The sequence below is a fragment of the Leiobunum rupestre genome, chromosome 8, assembly GCF_980474605.1.
Source record: "Leiobunum rupestre chromosome 8, qqLeiRupe1.1.hap1, whole genome shotgun sequence".
In the NCBI taxonomy this organism is placed as follows: domain Eukaryota; kingdom Metazoa; phylum Arthropoda; class Arachnida; order Opiliones; family Sclerosomatidae; genus Leiobunum; species Leiobunum rupestre.
In genome coordinates this window covers 36,342,750-36,368,801 of record NC_143391.1, presented here as the reverse complement: position 1 = coordinate 36,368,801, position 26,052 = coordinate 36,342,750, and the positions used below count along the sequence as shown (strand labels likewise).

At 40.7% G+C, this 26,052-nt stretch overlaps 1 protein-coding gene across 1 annotated transcript in view; it reads right to left on the bottom strand.

Annotated features, from left to right (window-relative positions):
- Sesn (Sestrin) overlaps window positions 1-8,449 on the bottom strand; it is a 34,029-nt gene extending 25,580 nt beyond the window's left edge. Inside the window, exon 1 of the mRNA XM_090155933.1 lies at window positions 8,255-8,449. Coding sequence (XP_090012059.1) covers window positions 8,255-8,293 — 39 coding nt within the window. The 5' untranslated portion in view covers window positions 8,294-8,449. The remainder of the gene's footprint in view (window positions 1-8,254) is intronic.
- Between the last annotated feature and the right edge of the window lie 17,603 nt (window positions 8,450-26,052).

Below are 26,052 nucleotides of genomic sequence, written 5' to 3'. Positions count from 1 at the left end.
CACCCCCGAATTAATGGCATGTAATTTGGCAAGGGTTACTAATGTGGCAAAACAGTTGACCTTAGCAGGGAAAACAATAGATAATGACGAGATTGCCTACCAAATGATATACAAGTTGCCACCAGAATATGACAATGTGGTCAGTTGAGCGTATGCATTATCGGATTCAGAGTTTACACCTACGAATGTCAAGCGGTTGTTGATATCAGAGTATGAACGGCTTAAAAGGGGAGAGCAAGAGGATGAGAAGAGCAACTATCAAGCAAAAGCTTTTTCTTCCAGAAATGACACTTTGAAGAAGGAGGATAGTCTGAAGAAAACTGATAGCAGATAAAATTATAATGGCACAGTTACGAATGATTGTTACAACTGCGGGAGATCAGGTCATTTTGCTAGAGATTGCAGAGCCAAGAAAAAGAAACAGTATAGAGGAACATCTCATGGGCAATCACGATATCAAACCGCAAGAAATCAGGTGAAGCAAAAAGGGTCTGCGTCGATGTTTGCTTCGGCATCAGCATTAACAACCTCATATGAGGATGGTATCTGGATGTATGACAGTGGTGCGACACACCATAAAGAAGTGGCTGTATAATTATCAAGAGATGAGTGCACCAATAGACATTGCCCAGGGTGTGGCTCAAGCCGTTTAATGTCGCATTGATGGTCCGGAGTCAGGGACAAGAAATGTTGATTTATCTGAGAGAAGTGCCCAACTATAAGCGAAATCTTTTTGCTGGGAGACGTATAGATTAGTTAGGCTATAAGGCCATAATCCAGAAAGGAAAGGTGAAGATATATAAGGCAAACGGAGAAGACGTCATGGCAGCGCACCTACAGAATAATAACTTGTACATAATAGATGCTTATGTGATTTGGAGAATATACCGGTACAAGAGGTATTTGGCCCTATCCTCAGAAATGCTATGGCATAAGTGACTTGGACATCCGAGCATGGGGAAACTGAAAGAATTATCAAGTAAACATATGGTGCATGGCATTCCGGATATCAATATAACGGAAATGGAATCCTGCACACCATGTAAACTAGCAAAGGCCACGAAATCATCCTGCCGAGAGATCATAGAAATTAAGTCAACCCAAGTACTTCAGCTGGTCCATTCAGACGTTTGGGGCCCATCGCCTGTGGCATCCCTGGGTGGTTCCAGGTATTATATCACTTATCGACGATTATTCGCGGTATGCCAGAGTTTATACAATGGTATCAAAATGAGAAGCGTATGATAAGTACCTTTTGTTTAGAGCATGGGTGGAGCACCAAACAGGCAAGAAGTTAAAACGGCTCAGGACGGATAACGGACTAGAGTACTGCTCAAGGAAATTTGAAGAATCCTGTAGGCGAGAAGAGATACATACCGAGAGGACAAATGTTTATTCCCCCCAAATGAATGGAGTCGCAGAACGCTACTATAGGACGGTTGTGAACGACGTAAGAAGTATCTTAGTGTATTCAAATTTACCTCAAGCATTTTGGGGTGAAGCGGTATATGTCGTGACGTATTTATATAACAAGCTGCCATACGATAGTCTCTCAGGAGAGCTTTACTGGGTACGACATTTGAAACAATTTGGATGTCTGTCGTTTGTGCATATACCTTCTCAGCATCGTAATAAGTTGTCAAGGAGGGCCGAACCCAGGATAATGGTTGGCTATGCCTTCCATACCAGAGGTTACCGAATTTATCTACCGTCTGAACAGAGAACCATTGAAAAAAAACATGTTAAATTTGTTGAAGAGAAATTGGGCCTGAAGCATATTAATGGTTATAGTCAAGAAGCCATGGTTGAGGTATACAATGACCTCTGGCCAGGATGGTATGCAAAGGAAAATGGCACTAATAGAGAAGAGACTGATGAACTTGGACCTAGAAATGGTGATGTTTTGGATAGCAGTGAGTAAGCTGAGATGGTAGATGGTCGGGAGAAAGGGGACACAGATGAGGTAGCAGTAGCTGACCCATCAAATTCAGAGGTTCGTCAAACAGTTAAGATAACAAGACAAGCTTTGCCACCAAAATGGAGATATGAAGAGAAAACCAGATTAAACATATTAAAGGTTTATTAAATTAATCATTGTTGTGTTAACTATATACATCTACATACATCTTATTAATAATTTAGTTTCAACATAGTTACTAGTTTGGGAGCTACACCTCAACTAACTCGAATATCCTCCTTACACTGCCCAAGTTAATTAAGAACACTAGATGGCGCCCCCAATACAATATCGTCTGTTCTTTCTCCTGCTCTAACATTGATGACATAGCACTACATACATCAACAGATAAAATAGAATCCGTGAGGTCGTTGATATACACCAGGAACAAAAGCTGACCCAAAACACTTCCCTGAGGGACCCCGCTAAGAACGGGAAGGGGGTCGCTCAAAGTTTGCTCTACTCTCACCCTTTGTAGACGGGAAGTTAAGAAGTGTGATATCAAAGAAATTAAGTTGTTATTGATCCGGTACGTTTTTAGTTTAGCAATAAGACGACTGTGAGGTACAGTATGAAAAGCCTTGGAGACATCCAAATAAATGACATCTGCACGTTTACCATTCTCAAGAGAGTCAAGCCATAGTTCCAAGCAAGACAACATATTTGTAATGGTAGATTTGTTATTTAGAAAACCATGCTGGTACGGAGTGGTATTGGTTGGAGGTAATTAATTATGGCGAGACGAATACATTTCTCGAGGACTTTGCAGATGGTAGAAGTAAGACTGATTGATTGGCCTGTAATTCACAGCACTTGACTTTATACCGGAATTTTTGTAAATAGGGGTAATATGACCCATCCGCCAATTAGCTGGTAGAATGCCTTTATGTAGGGAGGAAGTGAACAAAGCGTGAAGAGGACGAAAGATTGTAGAAGAGCAGGATTTAAGTAGACGATTCGGTATTGCATCCGGGCCAGAGGAGGACTTTACATCCAGCTTCTTTAAAGTTTGGCGAACATCAGATAGGGAAGGATAAAAATCAGCCATATGAGGGATTTTTAGATCCGGAAGATCTGTGTGCTAAATATTGTCCTTGTTAAAGTTAGTGGTGAAAGTCTCATTAAAACAGTTGGCCATTCTAAAGTAAGAGTCTGTTAAGTGATTATCATCCACCATAATGTTTAACCGAGATTTAGGGACACGAATTTCCTTCTTCACAAAACGATAAAAGGCTCTTGGGTTGGTTTTCAGGAGTTGAAATTTCTTCTGAGTTTGCAGAGAACGAGCTCTAGAGACCAGAACTTTGACCAGCTTGACCTGCTCTTTATACTCAGGAAGGACAGAGTTGTAGGCGTCTAGAAGATTAGCCTTAGATAGGTGGCGCAGTTTACCCCAGAGCTTGCTTTTCTTACGAATTTCGCACTGAATGTTCCTCGGAAGTTTGATCCGTTTAGATGGGACAGATGTAGAGAAAAGTGAGACACATTTGTGAACCAAATCAAATATTTTAAATTTAAAAAAAGACCAGGCATCTTCTATAGGTAAACTACTTAGGTAGGTCTAATCCGATGGAGCAATCAAAGAGTTCAGTTTTACATTCAGTCTTTTTCAAAAGAAAGCGGAGGACCATTAGTGGAAGACAGGGGAAAAATAATCTTCAGAGAGTGATGATCACTTCCACCAATAGTGGCAAAATGAGTAACTTCTGGGGACACCATATTGGATGTAATCACGAGATCGAGAATATTAGATTTGGAGTGCCAAACTTTGGCTTGACTAAAACGAGTAGCGCGGGTAACATGTAGTGATAGGAGATTCTCTCGTAAGCAATCGATGAAAAGTTGGTGATCTTTGGTAGCTTTTTTGAGCAAAGTCATTGCTGGTCATTTAATATGGGGGAGGTTGAAGTCCCCAACAACCAATATTTCAGAAGAATTTTGTGCGCTTTTAAATTAATCCAGATTGATTCCGGGAATTGGTCCTCTATTTCCAATTCATGGAAAATGATGGTAGATTTAATATATACAAGCACACCACCACCAGAATGACCAATCCTGTCCTTCCGACAAAGGGTAAAATCATTAATCAACAGAAGAGCGTCACTACAGGTGTTATTTGTCCATATATACAGTCTGCATTCCAGGTAGGCACAAGCTCCCGAAGTTCCGATAACTTTCCCAAGAGAGACTGGGCATTGAAAAAAATTACATTGAGAGAGGAGGCAGCGGGTGATATAACAGGAGAAAAGTCAGAATTTCCATGTTCAGTATAGTTGACAGAATGATGGGTGGTGAGATGAGACGAGGAAGAGGGGTTTAAAAGTTTTTTGAAGCATGGGGGGTTAGGAGAGATGATGATGATCTTGATAATTCAAATGGAGGTGCCTGTGCACGAAGTTGGTTGGTGAATGCACTTATTTGAGCCGTAGAAAGAACTTGGCATGTTGAAGCTTGAGCCTGGGAGTAGAAGGCGAGTGGTGGTCGATAAAAAGGCGATTTCACCGAGTGCCGCGTGGAGTTCGTTGGAGGGAGTGCCGTCCAAGCTGACAGCCTGTTAGTTTTTGGATAAGATTACCTCAATTCCGAGAGACGGAAAAGGAGATATAAAAGAGACAATGTCTGGTGCAGGAGGTTTAGACTTTCTTGTGTCTAGTTATTGTTTTATTTTTTCAAGTGAGAATAATAAACCTCGTTCGTAATTAATTTTGTTTTATTCTTGTTATTAATAAGCCTTGCCTCTAGCGTTTCCCATTATAACCGTGACCGACTTAATCGTGATTCATCTTGATTAAGAAACGTTATGTCAAAACAGGGAACGGTTATAACATTGTAAGGACCAACGGTTTCTTCTAATAAATTACATCCACTAGATGGCGCCACCCGTAGTAGACATTGATAATAAATAGGTCTAGAGGTAAAGGTCAGTAGACCAGATAAAAGAATGGGTATATATAGTAGACCCTCACTAATGTTCATCACTCCACACCTAGCCTCCATAGGAGCCTGGCAGCCTTGTAATTTATGTGGTTTTATAATAAAATGTAGCTAGTAACAATATGTCTTTATAATAAATCTAAGTTAACTTCTAAGTCTGTCTGCCATATTCAACCGCTGGTCTCATCATGGGCTCTTAACATTGGTATCATCAGAGACGAATTCGGTAATGAAGCAAGGTTCATTACAACATAATAACGTTGAATTTACGTTAGTTTATTTCAAGGCGCTCATCAAGTAAACGAGTTAGAGCGGCAGGGTCCTGCTCCGGAAATTTTAAATGAATGACATTCTCGTTAGTCTCATTAGGAACATTAGACTCGTTAGGGACATTTACACAATGACTCTGTTTCAATAGGATGTCCTTGGAACTTGGCATTTAGGTTTTGTAGATCCTGCGTGAGACTAGAAAGCTGATCCGGGGCAGAAGATAAGAGCTCAACCCTTGAGTTCAAAGCCGATAATTCAAGGCGAACACAATTTAGAGCTTCCATATTATTCTTAAAATCATTGGCAATAGCTGACATTTCCAATTTAATATCAGAATAGCCAGGAGGGATTGTAAACAAGCTTAGTTCATGGCTATTCACCGACAAAGCAGAGCACTTTTCAAATTTATCGTTGAGGGCTTTGAAATTGTCAGTAAGCTTGGAGTTAGAAGAGAGGACAGAAGGACCTGTTGAGCGACAGACAGTGCAAAAGAAAATAAAGTTGTCTGACCCAGAGTTGACATGTTCCTGATATAGGGAGTCAGAAATATTAACACAGGCACCAGAATCCACATATTTCACAAAGAAGTGCTTTATGATTGGCAGCAACAGTCTGGGAACACACTGAGCAGCTAGACAAAACTTTTCGTTTTATAGGTGGTTTGGAAGATATGGTAGGAATCTTAGCTTTTGTAGACTTTGGAGGAGACTTTTTAATCAAATGCTTCTTAGCAAGTAAGCATGCAGAGTTTCGGAGAGTAAAGTGCTTTCGATGTCTTGACACAGTTTGAGTAGCATATGGTAGTGGAGCAGACAGCGACTCTTGAGAGCATTGCGTACACAGGTCCAGAACTCCAGAAGAGAGCTCGAAGAAGAGTTAGTTGAGGTTGGAGGAAAACTATCTTCCAGCTGAGAATGTAAAGTAGAATTTAGTTGAAAAACAGGAGGATTTAGCGTTGTTTTAGGTTTGAAGGGGTCCAGCACAAAAAGAGGACCAGGCGAAAAAGGCACCAAATTGGACGGAATAGTGGCGAGGCCATAGTTCAAAACACTAATTAGACCTATCCAATATTGTCTAAAATACTAACTAGACCCTCAGAAATTAAATAAAATATGAAATAAAATTTAGCTATGCCTAATTCTTTTAACAGTAAATTCAAAAACGAAATAGAAAACGCCGTGAAAAAAATTTCCTGCGCCTGCGCGTGAACAAATCTCGTCGTCTTTTTACCTAGACAGTTAAAATGGATGAGACCCCACAAATGGTGCAGCCATGTACAAAGCAACTGGGGCTTTTTCAAAAAGCCCAACCCAATGGGTTTTTTATTCTAGTGTACAATTTCCATATTTGTATTAGACGATATGTAAAGGTATACAGATACTGCAAAGCTGAACCAAAGGACTGGTAGAAGTACCAAGTTATAATTTAGTAAAATTGTATAAAAGAGACACGATACTTCATGAAGTATCGTGTCTCTTTTATACAATTTTACTAAATACTAATTTCACCATGACTTTTAAATCCTTCTTTACCAAGTTATAAGTTTCAAGTTAAAGGGATCCATCACTCACAACCGGGGGAGGCATAGGGGTAACATAAAATCCAGACTTGCAATTTGCTTTAAAACCAGTTTTTTTGTGACCCCTATGCCTTCCCCTGTTGTGAGTGAGGGATCCCTTTAAATTTGTTAAGTTTGTATCACATTCACATTACAATTCAGTCTAAGATATATATTAAAGTGGTTATTGCACATTGAACAAGTTGGTTTTTCATTAAAAATCTGAAAATGGATTTTTTAAGGTGGGTGGGTCCAAAAAAAACCACTGGGTTTTTTGGGTCGGGTTTTTGGTTTTCAAACCCTGTTCCCTAGATTAAAACCATAAATGCCATAGCTGTAAACAATGCCTAGCTGGTTTATCTTTGAGATACTAATACTAGTGTGATCTCAGAATGAGCATGAAGTGTTCCAAAAACCATATAATGCAAGACAATAACATGCAGATGTTATTTACAAAAATTCAGCTAGCATATTTTCCAAACACATTCATTTTACTAAGATTTTAAATAACAAGAGCCTGATAACAAGTTTAAAAAAATGTTTTGAAAGATTTTAAATTATCAGATATTTTTTCTATTATTAGAAACACTATCACATTATACTGAATTAATTCCAAGTATGACTAGGAACATAACCCTCTTATCAGTTGAAATTTATCAACTTTATCAAACCATTTTTAACAACCTGTCCAGTTTACTTCTAAGACCCATTTGCAATGCACCACAAATGTTTCAGTATGCTTAAGCCACAGATCTAAATAAAATCTCTACTTAGTATGTGAATATAACGAAGTTATATAACTCCCCCTAGTCAAATTAACTAAAGGAATAGGTTAACTCCTCATTCATTTATTTATTGAGCTGGTATGCGTTCTTCCTGGGTGTATTTATTGAACATTTACACAAAACATTTTCCTATGTGTAACAGACCTCTGACACTTTTGGTACCTAATTTTCTTTTTAGTTGGCATAAATACTACTTTAATTAGGTTTTATGCTTTCATATCATTTTGTTAGAAGTTATGCATATACAATCTTGAGCCATCTATGGAGACTATAATTATCACAAATGTTTTGCCTGATAATCATTTCATTAGAGACAATATCTGTAAATCATTAAGCAGCACCCTCAATAGAACCAAAACTTTGCTAAATTTATTCAATTTACATCAAATAAATCATTCCAAACTCATATTCAATCATACCACCACCAAGGTTCTATAGACTGGTTAGTTCATAAATGGAGCAAACACCTACCACCCACTCAGGATTTCCAATAGAAATAAAAGACGTTTGACAATCGGCCAATAGCAAATAAGGACTTAAAATCACACTGTTGCTAGGCTTAAAATTCCAGCAATGTTCCTTCAATAACCACTTTGACAGCATTGACAATTGAATATAAATTTAGGATTTAAGCAAAACTCAGTACGCGAATATAAAGCAAATCAAAAGTGACGTAATTAAATCATATAGACCAAATTTAGGTTTAAAATAAATTAATAAAGTAAAATAAATTAAAATACAAATTCTCACATTATCTCCTATTTGGCCCATTATGTTTGATTTTCTCATTTGCAACCAAAATCATGAATAATAATCTTTGTCTTGATGATTCGTCGGTAAAACTAGTATTTTAAAAGTTACTACCGCGTATCCCATAACTTTGCACGCAAATTAACTTCAAAAAATCAAGTGTTTTGCTGGGACTATTTAATTATACTATCGGGTCCTTATTACCAAAACTGAACATCCGCTTTTATTTATTTTTGTAGCACCCTTTTTTTTTATGAAATTGGGTGTTTTGGAGACTCAGGCTTAGTTCCCTTTCTGAGCTGTTGGCTCGCTTGGCTTGCCACCACCATCCTACGCATTGTAACCTGGCCACCTGAATTAAAGGCTTTAAAAGTCGCTCGATGACTTAGGCCTTAGGTGGTGCCTTGGGTATTAAGCCTAGCTGATTATTATTATCAGGAAACTATAGAGGTATACAATAGTTCTTTTTTAAACTAACGTGGTCTTCTTGTTTAAATGTTGCTCTTACGTCACAGTCTCTTACTTTCACCTAAGAGCAACAAACACAACACCCCACACAAGGAGAACGCAACCCGTCAAAAGTCGTGGATTTTCTTGTGTACGTTTTTCATTGGCTAGACGCTTTAGCGCCTGCTTCCGTCGGAAGAGGAAAATTCGGAAATTGTCTTCCCCCCGCCCGTAAAACGTTCAGCGTAAAGGCTTGTGACGCTCGTCCAATGAAATTCGTACACAACCCTTCGTTAGCGTGTTTAAAGGCTAGCTGCGTTCTCCTTGTGTTTGCTGCTCCTAGCTTTCACAAGCCTACTAGCGCGCGCTACAGTCGCGAGGAATATAGGTTTTTTAGCAAATCGCTCGTGCGCAAAATATACTAATAAAGCTGTGTCTTGTGACGTAAGAGCAACATTTTAAAAAGTTGGGCAAGACCACTTTTATTTTATAAAATCAACTATTGGAATGTCTAAGGTTCCGTTGGGTCGGTGATACGAAAGCGCGTCGAGAAAAAGGCGGGGCTTAGCTACGTCAAGTGTAAGACGTAACACGACATTTCAAATTCATTGGCTCGAGGTTTGACGCGAAAAGAATGCGTCGTCATGGTAACAAATAGGAGATCTTCCCGCGCAAAAAAGGCTTATAAAACAATTTATTTAAAAACCTCAATTTGTTATAGTACTTAATATTTTGAAGTAATTATTATGTTCTTTGCGAAAGAAGAGTAGTGATACCTAATTTCAGGTGTTTGTATGGTTATAAAAGAGATAATCAGGTAAACTAATAATATAATAACAATAACTAGGCTTAATGACGAGTTTTCATCGAATTAGGGTAGCGAGGCGCGAGAGTTTTTCTCGTGAGTTTTCCCGCTTTAAGACACGCCCGTTTCTACGAGCTTCATCACTTCCTTAGACATTCCAAGTGTATACCCAGCGCCGGCCCTAGGGCGGTGCGAACGGTGCCACCGCACCGGGCGCCGTCATAGGTGGGGGCGCCGAAACGGGATTGGGACGACGGGACCAATAACTTTTGACCGCAAAACCAAAATGCCTGACCTCGCGCTGCCGCCACAATGAGATCTCGCACCACCAGAAAAACTTGCTGGGGCCGCTACTGTGTATACCTATATAGTTTCCTGATATTATAGAAAAACAAGAGTTGTAGAAAACGCTGTTGACAAAGTAATTCAAATTAAATTAATGAACTATGTCAAAATTATTAAAGTTAATAGAAATTATGAAAAAATAGCACCATCTGCTTTAATACCAAATTTTCAAAAATTTTCTTTAACGCATTATCGACAAATTTAGATTTCTTTTGAAATGGACGCTTCAATAAAAGATATTCGGTTTTTACTCCCCTCTCCAAATTCATCTGGGAAGGAGCTATTTCCGGTCGGTCGGTTAAACGGTTAGAATGGCTAGCCAAAAAGTCATATTTAAACCATAAGGAGCCGCGTTTTTGCCCTCATGAGAATTTTGCGTCAGATAAGAAGAAACGCGTCGGCTCACGTGTATAAGGAACATACTAATGTTAATTTTCGATAATATAGTTTAAGGTAAAATATATAATGTTACTAAAACTAAGTATAAGATTTAATATTATTATTATAATCATCCTCTTATGGTATAAATAATTATAATTATGTGTAATATTTTTATAATATCGGGCAATTTTAAAGCTTCTCATGGAGGCAGAGTTAATTCATTTCGTATAAAATTATCTTTTGGAATAAGATGAAAACTCATTCCTTTAGAACTAAACGTATTACGTTTGCAGTGCGGTATGCAACAAGTGTTTCCTTTTAACCAGGTAACTTTTTTTGGCATGTTAAGGCTTAGAAAAAAACCGATGTTACGTTCGAGAAAGATTCCAGCTTTCTAATATTTCAACAAGCACTATATAAATAGTAACTTACGAGTCCTGGCTGTCGGAAATATTACTTCTTGGCAATTTCTGGGAAGATGTTTTATTTAAGCGCTTATTGAACGTACATTTTAGCCGCTTAAATGAAACATGGGCCAAATAATGATAAATCCAGGACATGACTCTATGCGAAAAACCCGTCCAATAGCGCTTACACCCGACCACTATTGCCCCCTATTGGGAAAAGCGCGCGGGCATATTTTTTAGGGGCAGTTTTCAAAAATAATACACGTGGTCGTCGTAGTAAATATCCCGGAATATTTATTCACAGTTATCATATATAGTGTGGTTATAAATGTAAGTACTTATTTTTATACGTACTAAGTTCATAATTAGTATAATATATATAATCATATAATACTTTCCTAGAATGGTTAAAATTAATCTAAAACTGAGAGGCCAATATGGCAGAATTTTTGAATAACAACCGCCACTTATTTCCGAATTCCGACTTAAGCAACACTAGATGGCGTTCCGGAAACCGGAAATTTCTGCTTGATTTTGTTCCCAATTTTTTTTTATTTGCTCCTTTTCCCCACCTACTAAAATGGCCGCCTGTTACTTTTGGTGGACGACCGATTTAGTACGTGAGAAGGTACCAGAGTCATGTCCTGGATTTATCATTATTTGGCCCATGAATGAAACATTCTCAAGGAAATCGCAAGAAGTATTATATCCGAGAGCCTGAACCTGCAAGAGTGCAAGTTACTGTTGATATAGTGCTTATGGTGATAATGGAAACTTTTCACCTGTAAACACTAAACAGAAAGTGTTTTTGCTAAGCCTTAATAGGTTAAAAAGCTACCTGATTAAAATTAAACACTTGTTGCATACGGCACAGATGAAAAGTTACCATTATTTCAAAAATAATTATGTAAACAGTACCTTGCAGGTCCTGGCTCTTGGAAATATTATTTACTTCTTGGCGATTTCCTTAAAGATGTTTTAGATTTGACAGTCGCCACTCGCCAGCCAGATTTCCCGCACGGTACTGATGAGTTCCAAATAGAACTAAACCGGTCTACCGTTGGAATTTCTGTCTATTTTATTTATTTCTAATTTAGTTTATTACTCAAAGATCTATTTGATCCGAGTTTCGCGTTTTTTGTTTGCTCGAAGACCTATTGGTACGAGTTATTAGTAAGTTTTTTAATTTCTTCAAATTTGTTTAGGATTTAGCTATATTATCCCTTTTAATTATGGACTAATCTACTTTTTCGCATATTTTATCATCCTATGTAAAATATAAACCTGAATCTTGGCACAATTTAGTTTTTATGTCAAGTTTTATTGATACTTAGAGAAAGTAACAAACATTTAAAAAGTCAGATCTTTGAGATCAATATTAGAAAAATATAATACTTTAAATCCGAGCACTTTGCACCATTTATAAATTCCTGAGTTAGAATTAAGAGAAATGAAGTTTAATATTGTAACGACCGGATTGTGCCGCGACAGCTTCCCAGTCATCCACCGCCAACCTGGTCCGAACAATAGTGGATTGAGCTGCAACAGCTTCCCCGAGGTTCGCACTCCCGCTATATATGGGGGAGACGTAGAAGGGCCTAGTCAGTTCGAGTCTGGCTCTGAACCCAGCCGGATCTCTACCAAACTGGCCGTCCCAGCTTCGCCGAAACCAACTGTTCCTGTTTTACCGAGGCCAGCCGTTCTCGTCCCGTCGCAGCCTGACATTGCCGTTAGTTCGCCGCTCACAGTGACTGCACCAGCCAGGTCTGCCGAGGCCGCCGTAACTACTACGCCGTCGTCCGTTGTCGTCACGCCGCTGCCAGTCACCACGGACCTGCCGCCAGGCGATACTAATCCTAGATCAACCACTACGCCCCAGCGTTATAACTTTCGGCTGCGAACGTTTCGTTCAAATTATAAAACTTGAACATTTGTAAGTAAAGACTCAATAAAAATCTTCGGAACAAAACCTAACGTTTCAATATTAAAAATTTTACCAGTAGTTTTGATTTTGATATCGCAATATCAAATTATACATTTAAAAAGCTTTTATACATATTAAAACAAGTTGGCAAGCCAAAATATACCTCTCCTCGGAAGAATGATCCCTAGTGGTATTAATTTCTCGACACGACCCCCAAAGATATCTCCGCAATTCAGAGTTATTTACGAAAAACGTATTCTCGGTTCAAACCCTGCCCGGTATAAAATTTTAATTTTAATTTAAATAATTGAGACGAAACAATCGAGTTTAATTTATTCAGAATATTATAAATTAAGTAGTTACAACAGCGAGTTAGACTAACTAAAACAATGCACAATTGAATTTAACCCTTTTTACAGTACATGTTTATCAGTTGAATATAATACTAAGCAAATTTTAATGAAAGAAATATCTTTAACGCTCATTTTATTTCAACACTCGTAGACTTCAAGTTGACGTTGTGACACATACCGCATGAAAAAGACGAATGCCGTCCAATTTCCAATATCATATAATGACTCGCACACCCAGGAAATCATTGACTGCGTTAGAAATCGTAGATATCCAAATATCCACACCAAATATATTTACAAGAAGCAAAAACCTTACCATCAACAAAGCACAGAGAGCCACTTGACTAACCGCCAGCTCTTAAAGCAGTAAACGTTAAATTATCGTCTTTGAATTAACACAACTATATATAGGTCGTTAATAATACCCGTAAATAAATAACAAAAAACTAACACAGGGTCAGGGCCGGCTCAAGTAATTTTTTTCACCCGGACAAGGGGGATTTTTGGCGCCCCTGTTATTTTGAAACTAAATTAAACTACCCCCCCCCCCCCCGTAAAAAAACATTACCATGTCCTTGTTATAAATTTACGGTTTTCATAACAATAAATAATCCCTTTTATCACTTTCTAAATACTTTGTGTAAACATATTTATAGCACAGTCAAGTTGTATTGGAACCCGGAAAAAAATGGGTACAAGCAACTATCAACGGTTTTGGGTTCTAAATGGTCTCCTTATTATTTAAAAAAATTATACCACTTTATGTGAAGGGGAACATGTCTAAAAATGGCTGCCATTTTGTCTAATTTTAGTTTTTTGACGTTCTTGCGTGACCGATACCACATAGGCCTATAGTTCCTTTGGCAAAGTTGTTCAGACCATAATTGTCTATCGTATCATATCTCATTTGTTAACATAGCATGAGCGCAACCTGGTGGGCATAGATTGAACATGTGTAACATAACCGAAATTACAACTTTTTAGTTTTTTTTTGACATCCTTGCGTGAACGATACTATATTGGCCAATACCTCCTATAGAAAAGTTATCAAGAAACACATTTGCTATCGTTTGATATATTATTTGTTAAAATGGCGTAAGCACCTCCTGGTGGGAAAGGTCCCTATCAACCATTCACAGCTTTTCAATCGTATTATTTGTACTAACACAACTACAGAAGATTTAAAGGAATATTTCATATAAGTACTGGCTTCATTCCCTCCCTAAATTTTGTTGATGGGTACTTGAGAAAAACCACCAAGTCTAATCTTTTAAAGGAACTAGATAAACTTGAAACTCCAACTAATTCGGTCATACACAATATTAATAACATCTATGTGATTAATGGAGGGCATTTACTATACAAAGTTGTTTGGCACCGACCTTCAACTTACTCCAATATTGTAGAACAGTACATTCACTACTTAAAATATGACCACGGATCAAATAATTCGAATATTACAGTAGTATTTGACGGCTATGATTTAGAACACAGAAGTACGAAGTTGAAAGAACACCTAAAGAGAGCCAAAAATATTCCAGATATAGTTATTAAACCAGAACTGTTTTGCTCAGTACCACAAAGTGATTTTCTCTCAAACTTGAACAACAAAAGGGCACTCGTAAAATAACTCACTACGGAATTGGTGAAGGCTAAAATGAATGTCACTCACGCTCCCTCTGACGCAGATACTGTGGTAATAACAACTTCGTTGGGACTGAAACGAAGAAATAACCACGTATTTATTGTTGCTGACGACACGGATATAATGGTTTTGCTAATATATTATTGTAAAAAAAAGGATTTATTATGATAAGACCTGGAAAAAATTCCAAACCTGACAAAATTACAGATATCCACAGTTTGAAGACGAAACTAAAAGATAGAGCTGAAATTCTGCCTTTTATCAATGCCTTTTCGGGTTGCGATACTACGTCTTCTTTTTATAAAAAAGGAAAGAATAAAAAACCTTAAACTTTTCGTGGATAATCCAAGTTTAATTCAAAATGCCAAATTCTTCAACATAAGAAACTCAGATCGTCAAGAGCTTATGAAAGCTGGAGAGGAAATTATTTTAAAACTTTACGGTGCAAATGCTAGAACTAAAACTCTTCACGAACATAGATTTCTTACGTACAACAACTTCGCTTCGAAGCAACTTTTGAAAAGTTCTTTTGAATTAGCCTCGCTTCCTCCCACGACGCAAGGTGCAAAAAATCATATCGAAAGGGTATACTACCAAACCCAAGAATGGCTAGGGGAAAGTTTGGAACCCGAATTATGGGGTTGGAAAATAAATAATAACGTTTTGGAACCTATTCGTTCCGAAGTAGTTCCAGCTCCGGAAAGGATTTTACATCTTATATTTTGTGGATGTAAAGTTAGTAACTGTAAAGCTTGTTCTTGTCGAAAATATGGCATAAACTGTTCGGCCATGTGAGGTGAATGCAACGGAATCGCCTGTCTCAACTCTTATAAAGAAAATGATTAACCGAATGAAGACGTGTCCGATTGTGAAGAATTATAAGAAACGAAAATATATTTTATCTTAAAATAGTTACTTAAACTTATATAAAATTTTACAATTGCGCATAATACTAAAATGCATAAATAAAATAATGTTATTATGAATAAAAAATATTAATTATTTCTGCTACTAAATCCCAGACGAAAATGGACCTTGCCTCCATATTTGCCCACCAGGAGGCGCTTACGCTATTTTACAAATAATATATCAAACGATAGAAAATGTGTTTCTGGACAACTTTGCTTTAGGAGGTATTGGCTAATATAGTATCGTTCACGCAAGGATGTCAAAAAAAACTAAAAAAAGGGTAGATTTCGGTTGTTACACAATGTTCAGTCTATGCCCACCAGGTGGCGCTCATGCTATGGTAACAAATGAGATATGACACGATAGACAATTATTGTCTGCACAACTTTGCCAAAGGAACTATAGGCCTATGTAGTATCGTTCACGCAAGAACGTCAAAAAACTAAAAATAGACAAAATGGCAGCCATTTTTAGACATGTTCCCCTTCGCATAAAGTGGTATAATTTTTTTAAATGATAAGGAGACCATTTAGAACCCAAAACCGTTGAGAGTTGCTTTTACCCATTTTTTTCCGGGTTCCAATACAACTTGACTGTGCTATAAATATGTTTACACAAAGTATTTAGAAAGTGATAAAAGGGATTATTTATTGTTATGAAAACCGTAAATTTATAACAAGGACACGGTAATGTTTTTTTACGGGGGGGATAGTTTAATTTAGTTTCAAAATAACAGGGGCGCCAAAAATCCATCTTGCCCGGGTGAAAAAAATTACTTGAGCCGTCCCCACTCGTCCAATAAGTCGTATTCCGCCCGGGTCAACGCCTTACTTGAAAAGCTGTCCCAGTGTGTCTCTGATATCCTAGTAGTTGGCGATTTCTACTATAAATCCATAGACTGGGATCTGTTACAAACCCCTTTAACTCTCGATTCGAAGTTCTTGTGCACGGTGGTCCCATGCAACTACACGCAGCACGTTCTAAGTGCTACCAGAACTACGTTTTCCTGTGAAAGCATTCTCGACTTAGCGCTCTCGTCTCCCGCAGGGGTAGTTGGTGACGTTATACACAGGCCAGGTCTCGGCGACGTGATACACAGCCCAGGTCTCGGGGACCACGACTTATTTCAATTCACTCTGCCGGCTCTCCCCTCACCACCTAGACTGCCTCCCCCCCCCGCACCTGCCTAGCGATACTGAAGCTATCTCCGCTTGCCTCTCCGGTGGCGGACATGATTGCTTGCTCGCTCTCCACGGCCACACTCCCCCAGGACTGGAAGCGCACCAATGTAACGCCGATTCCAAAGGGACGGCCCCCAGATGATCCTAAGGAATACAAACAAATCTCCCTGTTGGCCCAACTCCTAAAGGTTGCTGAGCACGTTGTCACCTCCTCCATCACAACCCACTTGGAGCTCCATAAAGCCATTACTCCAGCCCAGCACGGCTTCCGCCGCGGTTACAGTACCGAAAGCCAGCTCCTCTCCAGCGTGGACGCTTGGTGAACCGGTCTGGAGACCGCCCCCCAAGTTTATGTGGTCTTCCTAGACTTCAGAAAGCCATTTGACACGATGCCTCATAAGCTTTTTTTTTCGAAACTAGATAGCTACGGTTTACGCGACCCCACTCTACGGTGGCTAGCCTCCTACCTGGAGGGGAATGAGTTACGTGTAGTCCTTCCTGGTGCTGGGTCAGATTGGTATCCCGTCACTTCAGTCTACCACAGATCTCAGTACTTTGCCCTCTTCTCTTCACAATTTGAGTCAATGACGTAGGCTCTGGTGTATTCTCTCGTTTGTCCATTTACGCCAACGACGTCACCCTGTCTCGAGCAATTTTCTGCCCTGGCGATCACGTCACCCTGCAACTGGACCTCAACCAAATCATGCTCTGGAGCTGCCACTGGAAGCTGAAACTAAACTCCAAAAAATGAAAAGTGCTAAGCCTTCACCGCCCAGGGTGTAAACCCACCTCCTTCGGGTACCAAGTTGAAGGCACGGCCATTGATCACGTTCAAGAGTTCAAGTATCTCAGTGTTACTTTAACTGCCACGCTCTCCTGGGATGTCCACGTTTTTATGACGGTCTCTAGGGCCCACCGAGCTCTCGGCTTTCTCAGCCGAACCCTCCACGGCTACTCCTTTCCCACAAAAGCATCAGCCGTGTGGTCCCCTCACACCACGGCGAAAACCCACAAACTTGAAATGGTTCAACGAAAGGCCGTCCGTTTTGCCTCATCGGTCGGGTACTCGTGGGACATCAGTAACTCAGAAGTACTTAAGAATCTTAACTGGCGCACTCTCGCGTCGCGTCGCCGCATCAAACGTCTTGTGGCGATAAACTCCATCATCCATAAAGCGAATGTGGCGCTTTCACCAATCGCGCATACAATATCATCGTGGATGCGAGCCCCCCGTGGTTTGAAAACCGGCCAATCCTATGTTATTCCCCATCTTTGGAACTAGCCATCGAAAATGGTTTAAATGCATTTTAGTATATTGAATGCCGGTTCATAAGAGCCTAAAAAAACAAAAAGAATTCTTGAAGATGGCCTGCTAGTTTATTTATCATAAAGCTGGATAAACGACAACGAAATAGCAAGCAAGTACATTAAAGTACTGTATTCCTTTCGGCTTCCTTCTATTGTTGTAGTTCGCCCAATCACTTTTTCTTCTTCATATTATATACTCTGGTTTATAACGAAAATACCAGGAAAATGCCTTATCCGTCAAAGTAAATAGTAGAGGAAAAACGTTCATCGATGATGTTGGACATTTTCGTTGGGAAAGCGATTTGTATTTATAATTAGCTAAGGATTTTTCAAATTATGCTATGCTTACATTAAATTTTTTATAAACAAATCCAATTCTTGGTAAACCAAAAGGCGCGCAACTCAATTTCGGCGCCCCTCTCAAACTGGCGCCCCGGGCAGTTGCCCGGGTTGCCCGGCCCTTCAGCCGCCCCTGCACAGGGTCTACCCTTTAACCCTCTTATCTCGGCTGGCTGCTCTAAAACAAGATTTAACCTTTAAATTTCATTAGGCCTTCATAAATTCATTAATAAAAAAAGACTTTATTACCTATTATGCTTACGATGTGTGTCTTAATTTCAGTGAACCTAGTCAGCTATCGGTGGTTCTGTGGTAGAGCGCTCGACTGCCTAACTGAACGGCCCGGGTTCGAAACCTGGGTGACGCATTTGTTTTTAATCAAATGAGAAATCGCTAAATTAGAATTTCTTCGATGCAATAATTTAAATCTTTCACGAAATCTTGCTCTATTTCAATTAAACCAAAATTTCATACTCTATTAAATACGCTTTCGATAAAGCTGAAGGTCTAATTTTCAATGAAACGTAATAAGTGTCGGTGGTTCTGTGGTAGAGCGTCCGCCTGTCAAACAGGCGGTCTCGGGTTCGAAACCCGCCCGATGCGATCGCAAATTGATACTAAGATGAATACCGTGAACAATTGGTGGAAACCCTGCCATTGGATGTTGAGAGGTAGTATTACACTCAGCACTCGGTCCGTCCCAAAAGTTAATAAGAAAGAGTTGGAGAGATACCACCCGTACATACACACCACAAACTCAACACCCACAAACGTCATAACAATAACACAACATTACCACCCTACACATAAACATTACAATAGCGAGATATCCAAACCACTGAATTAAACCTGTCGTGACGGCGAGCGTTGACGAAAAAAAAAACCACCAAACCGACCTCGACTGCAAATTAATCCGTTAACGCTCACCGTCCCACGGTGGTTTTGCAAACACGGTTTTTCGACTTTGTTCCCTAATTACTAGCAACTGCGAACGCAGAGATCTCGAGAAACTGCGTACGCAGTAATTACACTTTGCACCGAAAATGCGAACGCGTTCGCAGGCCTGACAGACCCACAGACCCACAGACAGACACGGTCGTTGTATAACCCCTCCTAGGGGACTTTGTCCCCTCGGAGAGGTAATTATAAATTCCTAATCTACTTTAACAAAAGACATCATATTAAGTTTAATACTATTAATGTTAGGAATAATCACGACCTTGAATATTAATTTTAATACTATTAATGTTAGGAATAATAATGACATTGAATATTAATATTAACACTATTAATGTTAGGAATAATCATGACTGATATAAATTTGGACTGGAAATGGTACCAAGAGAAGATCTAGTATTTGAGGTACTCAAGTTTTGCCAGTCGTATAAGGAGATAACACCAGAATCTTCCATATCATTTGATTGCGATTGGTTGTTTAATGGAACGTTACTGTTTTCTGCCTACGTTGAGCTGGTTTTTTTGGGTGCCTTCGTTAAAAGTGAAAGACTTTATAACGGACGGCGTTCCCGTTTACTTTTAATTTATCGACAGTTAAGGCGAGCGCCGTCGTTACAGCGTGTTCGACTTTGGGAATCTGCCTAATCGGTTCTCGTGGAAGGAATTCAAACAATGGTTGCTTATGATAGAATAGTTTAATGATTCGTTTGTATTCATTAGGTACAATTATACTATAGTAATAAAACACTTAAATAAACACATAAATAAGAATAAAAACTAAATAAATAAATCTGAATGTCGTTTATTTGCTCCATCTGTTGCATTTTCCCTCCCTTTGGAGTTTTAGTCTAAGTGACAACAAACGAAAATTGAAAATTTGAATAAATGATAATTATGGAGTTCCTTTAAGTATTACAAGTTCTTTGCTTATTATCTATAATATATGCCCCGTTTTGGGGGGTTGGTCTGGGTTTAGTGCCATGTGTTTTAAGACTTGAAGCTCCTCAATCGAAAAGGGGCAGGCCTTAGCTAGATGCCCTCTAAAACAGCATTTTTTTACAGACGGCGATGACAGTGGCGTAGCTGATGGTCCGCAGGGCCCGCGGTGCGGGGGGGCCTCGAGCTTCGGGGGGGCCCGCTAACAAAAAAAATGAAAAGAGGGGCCTCATAGATATTAGGGGGGGGCTCTGAGTTCTCAGCTACACCACTGCGGCGATCGAGTGATCTTTCCCGTCGATGGTAACCCGTTGCGATTTTGATTGCTATGTCTCTTCCGACGGTACAGCTTCCTTCCCCAGGATGTGTCGGGATGGAAGTGCTGGCTCTTAAGATCCGTTTTGCCATTGGCTGGATTAAGCTTTTTAACATCTATGACTCGGGAGAAGGCTGTCTATAAACGACTGATTAGTGACACGAAGCGTGCTAGTTGGAGGGCCTATTGCGACAGGCTACATGCACACACGCCCCTGCCTGAAGTTTGGAACCATGTTAGGTGGTTTAAAAAAGGGATCCGCTCCAGGAAGCTCCTTACACTCCATAATGGGGCTGAAATACTCACTGACCAGAAAAAGGTTGTGGAGTGTTTGGCATCCTCAGCTGGTGCTGACATACATCCCCCGCCAATGGCCCATTCTCGGCAGAGGAACTATATGGGGTCATCTCCGGGTTACGCAATACGGCTCTGGGCTGGACAACATTTCTAACGTTATTATCAAAAATACTACTCCGGCGTTAAGCAAGCACTTATCATCATGCCGTCGAGGTGGAAGCAAGACATTCTCCATCCGATCTTAAAGCCGGGAAAGTCCCCCACTTCTGATGATTCATACAGAGATATCTCTCTCCTCCCAAATCTGGGAAAATTTTATGATAAACTGGTACTGGGCCGTCTGGTTTGGTTACTGGAGAAAAATTATGTTATCCCCCAAGACCGATCGGATTTCGGGAAGGGTCGGCGGGCGACGGATAATGCTTTCCGGTTGACTACGGTGGCACAGTGCACCCTAGCAACCAAACAATTTTGTCTAGCGGTGTTCCTGGATCTATAAGACGCCCTCGGCGGTGTTCATCACCAAGCGCTCCTCTATTAGCTCCAACGTTGCGCCCTCGAGGGCAACCTTCTCAGCTGGGTGGAAAGCTTCTTAACAGATCGTACCTCCCAAGTGCGAGTCAACGGAGAGATATCGGCACCTTTTACGGTTAAGCAGGGCGTCCCTCAGGGCAGCTCGGTAAGTCCCCTCCTCTTCAGAATCATGTCCCAGGGCAGTCGACCAAGGTGAACACACAGATGATATCGCCGCCTGGATATGCGGTTGGAACTTTGAGCGTCTAAATACGACCATGCAGGTCGCCCTGGACAATGTTTCGTCCTATGGCGTAAGATGGGTCCTAAACTTCCAGCCGCTGAAATGCAAATACATGGTTCTATCCATGATCAAACAGATTCCGGATGCTCTTCAACTTCAGCTAGGATGCAATATCCTGTCGAGGGTGACGTCATACAGATACCTAGGGGTTACTATAGACACAGGGCCGTGCTTAGGGGGGCGGCCCAGATCGACGGGCTGATCTCGACTTCTCTGGAGCGTCTCAATCTTATGCAGGTCGTTTCGGCGACTGGCTGGGGGCCCGACAGGAGCAGTCATTAGACTGCTTTATACCATTCTCATTCGCTCCAGGATGGATTATTCCAGCTCTCTCAATGCGTCGGCCCCCTCCACTATTCTTGCTAAGCTCGACAAGGTTCAAAATGCAGCTCTCAGAGTCATCCTTCGGGTCCCGCCATTAGTCTCATGGAGGCGGAAGCAGTGCTTCCACCATTGCGCTTCAGACGCGATTTGTTGGACCTCCTCAATCTCACTCCGTGTGGCGCGGCGGACACTCCTGCTTACTACACCTGGCCCTTAACGGGTCAGAGTGTGCAATAACTGGTGGCTTTACCGGGGAGTCAGGGTCCGGCTCTTGTAACCCATAAGGGCGGTGGCGCACTTGGAGATGTTAGCTCTGGTCAAATGGTCCTATCTCCACCTCCGACTTCGGTCAGGTAGGGGCTGGAAACTGATTTTCAGCTCAGTCTAACGGAGAGGGTCCGTGAAAGCTGGCCGCCTCGGCGGATTGGGAAGCCTGCTGTGGGGCGGCGGGCCTCCGTATGAGGGCACGGCGGTCCTGTTTCCCGGCCTTTTGGATGACATGCTACTCGCGCGCCTCGGCTGTGGCAGACTTCCCACTAGGGCGGTTCTCCATCGCTTTAATCTAAGTCCCACGGCCTCCTGCGCTTGGTGTGGAGTTGCAGTGGATGACGCTTCCCACGCCTTATTCGCTTGCCCTTCGCGACGGACGGCTCGGGATTTTCTTCTACGGGCACTTACGTCTAGGGCTCTGCCGACCAATCTAGTGGACGTCCTCAGTGCGGTAAACGCCGGATACTCCGACGTCGTTGCGGCCACCTGAGACATTTTACGTAAAACCATTGAAGCTTGACTATAACTCTTTTCGGACGTTTGTTAGGGCTTTTTGTATGAGTCCCTCTCCTGTTTGCATGGTGTGAAGGCGTCCAGCCATATACACCAACCTTTTACACGTTATTCTGCGCCCCCCCCCCAAATAACGTCGTCAGAGAGCCGCTGTTGAGTATTATAATTAAACAATTTATACTCTATTTAGTGCACTTTAACCTAAATTATATATCCCATGTAAAAATATTGTTTATAATTGCTGTAATTTATGTTATTCACCAATTATCGCCTTTTGGGTCAAAATGTCACTTAACTATCTTGTTTTGGTGTCTGCGATAATGACATCTGTTTGAAAAAAGAGCTACTTGGTGTCGAGCCGACAGTTGCTTTAAGGCCCGAAAACGGTTTTTTAGTGATTTGAAACGGTTTAAAGCGATTCAACCAGAGATGATTTATAATATTATAAATTATCTCTGATTTAACTAGGTTCACACTTATGGTCGAAAACGATTTGAAGAGCTTCGAAACCTTTTTAGACATATCGCGTATGTGTGAACGTGGCTATAGTTGAATCGTATTCGTATTACCGAGCGTATTAGCTCGTCGTATTCTCGCGCGTATTACAATCGATTATCATTTGGTTGGCTCGATTTTTATTTATTCGATTGTAACGTGTGGGACAGTTCAGTCCTCTCGTCCATTTGATTAATCAGGGCGAGATATGTGTAACGGCCACGCCAACGGGGGATACGTGGAAACAAGGGTGGGGACACCAGTGGCGGAAGTATTCCGACCACCCGTTGGGGGATTGGTGGTCGTCCTCACACGACCATCCACAAACTCTGCCTCCCGGACGCTTGGGATTTCAGGAGTGAGCCACTACTCCCGGCGTAAGCTCGAATTTTGAATTTTTAAGGGTGAGGTTTGAATCTCAAGAAGACGGAAAATAAAGTAAGCCCCTTTACAGAGTGGGAAATAAGGAACTTTTTAAATTGAACCAGTGAGTGGCAGTGACCATCGACTTAGCCTTCGACCCCGTGCCCTGAAATACCTGAGCTAATTCATAATATGTATCCGTAGGCCAAGTTGAATTAAAGACCACACCGGCCTTCAAATTAATACAATTTCCGGTGCGAAATTATGACGTAGGGAATGAAATGTCACCTGCTACTCGATTTTCAGGCTGGATTTTTCAAACACCAGTGGGACCCTTTTATTAAGTGAACCACTGACCCCTCAACTGACCACCTTCGATTTAATTTTTAAACTGACCTAGACAATTTTTAACTGGTCATTTGCCTAGTGTTATGAATGATGTTGTTTTAAGATGACAAATAAACTTTATTTACATACATGATTGAAGTTAAAAGTAACAATTTACATGATTAACGCCAACACACTAACTGCTTCGCGGTCACGTTTACCGGCTTATATACCTAAAGGTTATCTCATTATTCTAAGCTTTATCTCAAACCAATCAGAGCGCGCCTTGACTTATAACGCCATCTAGTGACAAATACAACAATACCTTCTCTTTTAAAGATAACACTATATGTCTAATTATAAAGTTCATGTCCGATATCTTGCTGGTTAGTTGATTGATCTTTGGGACCTTGGACGCAAATTGGATTGAGGTTGTTGTGTTGAAATCTTTCTTGATTGATCCAATGGAAAGACTTGATTTGCGGCTGGTTGCATAAAGTCGAGTCGCTGCTGAATGGTGCTTCCAGAAGGGTTTGGCTGACTTCTACTTCTCGAGTGAGCCCCTCTCTGATTAAGTGATTGTCTCGCTAGATTGATCTGGACAGGATTCCTCCTTAGTGTCGGCGCGGTGGGAGATGTTACTGGAATTGATGTCCTGTTGTCAAGTCGTGGCTTTGTCGTTATGTTCCGGACTGGGTTTGGATTAACTGGAATTGTAGTCCTGTTGGTTTTTGATGGCATCCATGAGAAAACATGGTCGTTGATCGTTGCCTCAGGAATCTCAGTGGTCTTAGGGTGGGTGGTCATCTCTGGACCAGTTTCGGTAACAGTTGTGGACTCAGTTTTTTTGGGAATTTCAGTGTTCTTAAGGATGGTGGACATCTCTGGATCAGTTTCGGGAACATTTGTAGACTCGGCTGATTCTTGAACCCTAGGCCGTATTTGGTTTTGATGTCTTCTTACCATACCAAATACTGTTTCCACTTGATACATCATTTTTCCTAGATGTGCTATTATCTTCCCTTTCCTCCAATGAGCCCCGCGTCCATAATGCTTAACATAGACTAGCTGGTTAACTGTGAATTTTGTTATAGGTTTTTCAGGCTCATTTTTATGTTTTTCTTCATTCTGGGTCTTCAAAGTTTCTCTAGGCTTTACTTTGAGCTCCTGATGGCATAGGCCAAGTCTTGTAATTATATTTCTTCCTATCATTAATTCAGCAGGTGTTTTTCCTGATGAGAGTGGCGTCCTCTGATAACTCATGAGTATTCGTGCAATCCGTGCTTCTAGACTTCCGGATTGAAATTTGTCTAACCCCTGATTGAATATTTCAACTTCTTCCGTGATGTCACCAGAAATTTTCTTGAGTCTAGTTTTTATTGTTCTCACACTCCTCTCTGCCTGTCCGTTTGACTGGGGATGGTACGGAGCCGTGGTCATGTGAGTTATCCCATTTGGTGATGTAAAATTTTGGAACTCTTGACTGGTAAAGCACGTACCATTGTCCGTAACTAGGTTGAGCATGATACCATATCTTGAAATGTGATTTCTCAAACAATTTATAACAGCTTCAGATGATGTGGATCTTGTTATGTCAGCTTCAATCCATTTGCTATATGCATCCACGGTGATCAGGATATATCGTCCTTCAATCGGACCCGCAAAATCCGTATGGACTCGCTGCCATGGTTGTCTGGTTTGAGGCCATGCTTGGAATTTGGATGGAGGCATTGCAGAATATTCTTGGCAGGTTTGACATTGTTTTACCCATTGTTCTATATCTTGGTCGATTCGCGGCCACCAGATTCTTGATCTTGCTAAACATTTCATCTTGGTAATTCCCTGGTGGGTTTCATGCATCTCCTTTAAGAATTTTTCTCTGCAAGCTTGCGGTATGACCAGGCGGTTTCCCATAAATAAGATTTTATCGAAATTCGAAAGCTCATCCTGTCTTTTCCGATATGTCTCCAGTTCTCCTTCCAATTGCGTCTTAGGAAATCCATGCTGCATGTATTGCGTAACCTTCGTCAATGTTGCATCTAAGATTGTCATTTTCTCTAGTTGAAGACTAGTGACTGGACCATCATCGATTTCCTTCATCAAAAAGACGTACTCCGCAGGTACTGGTGTCTTGGTTTC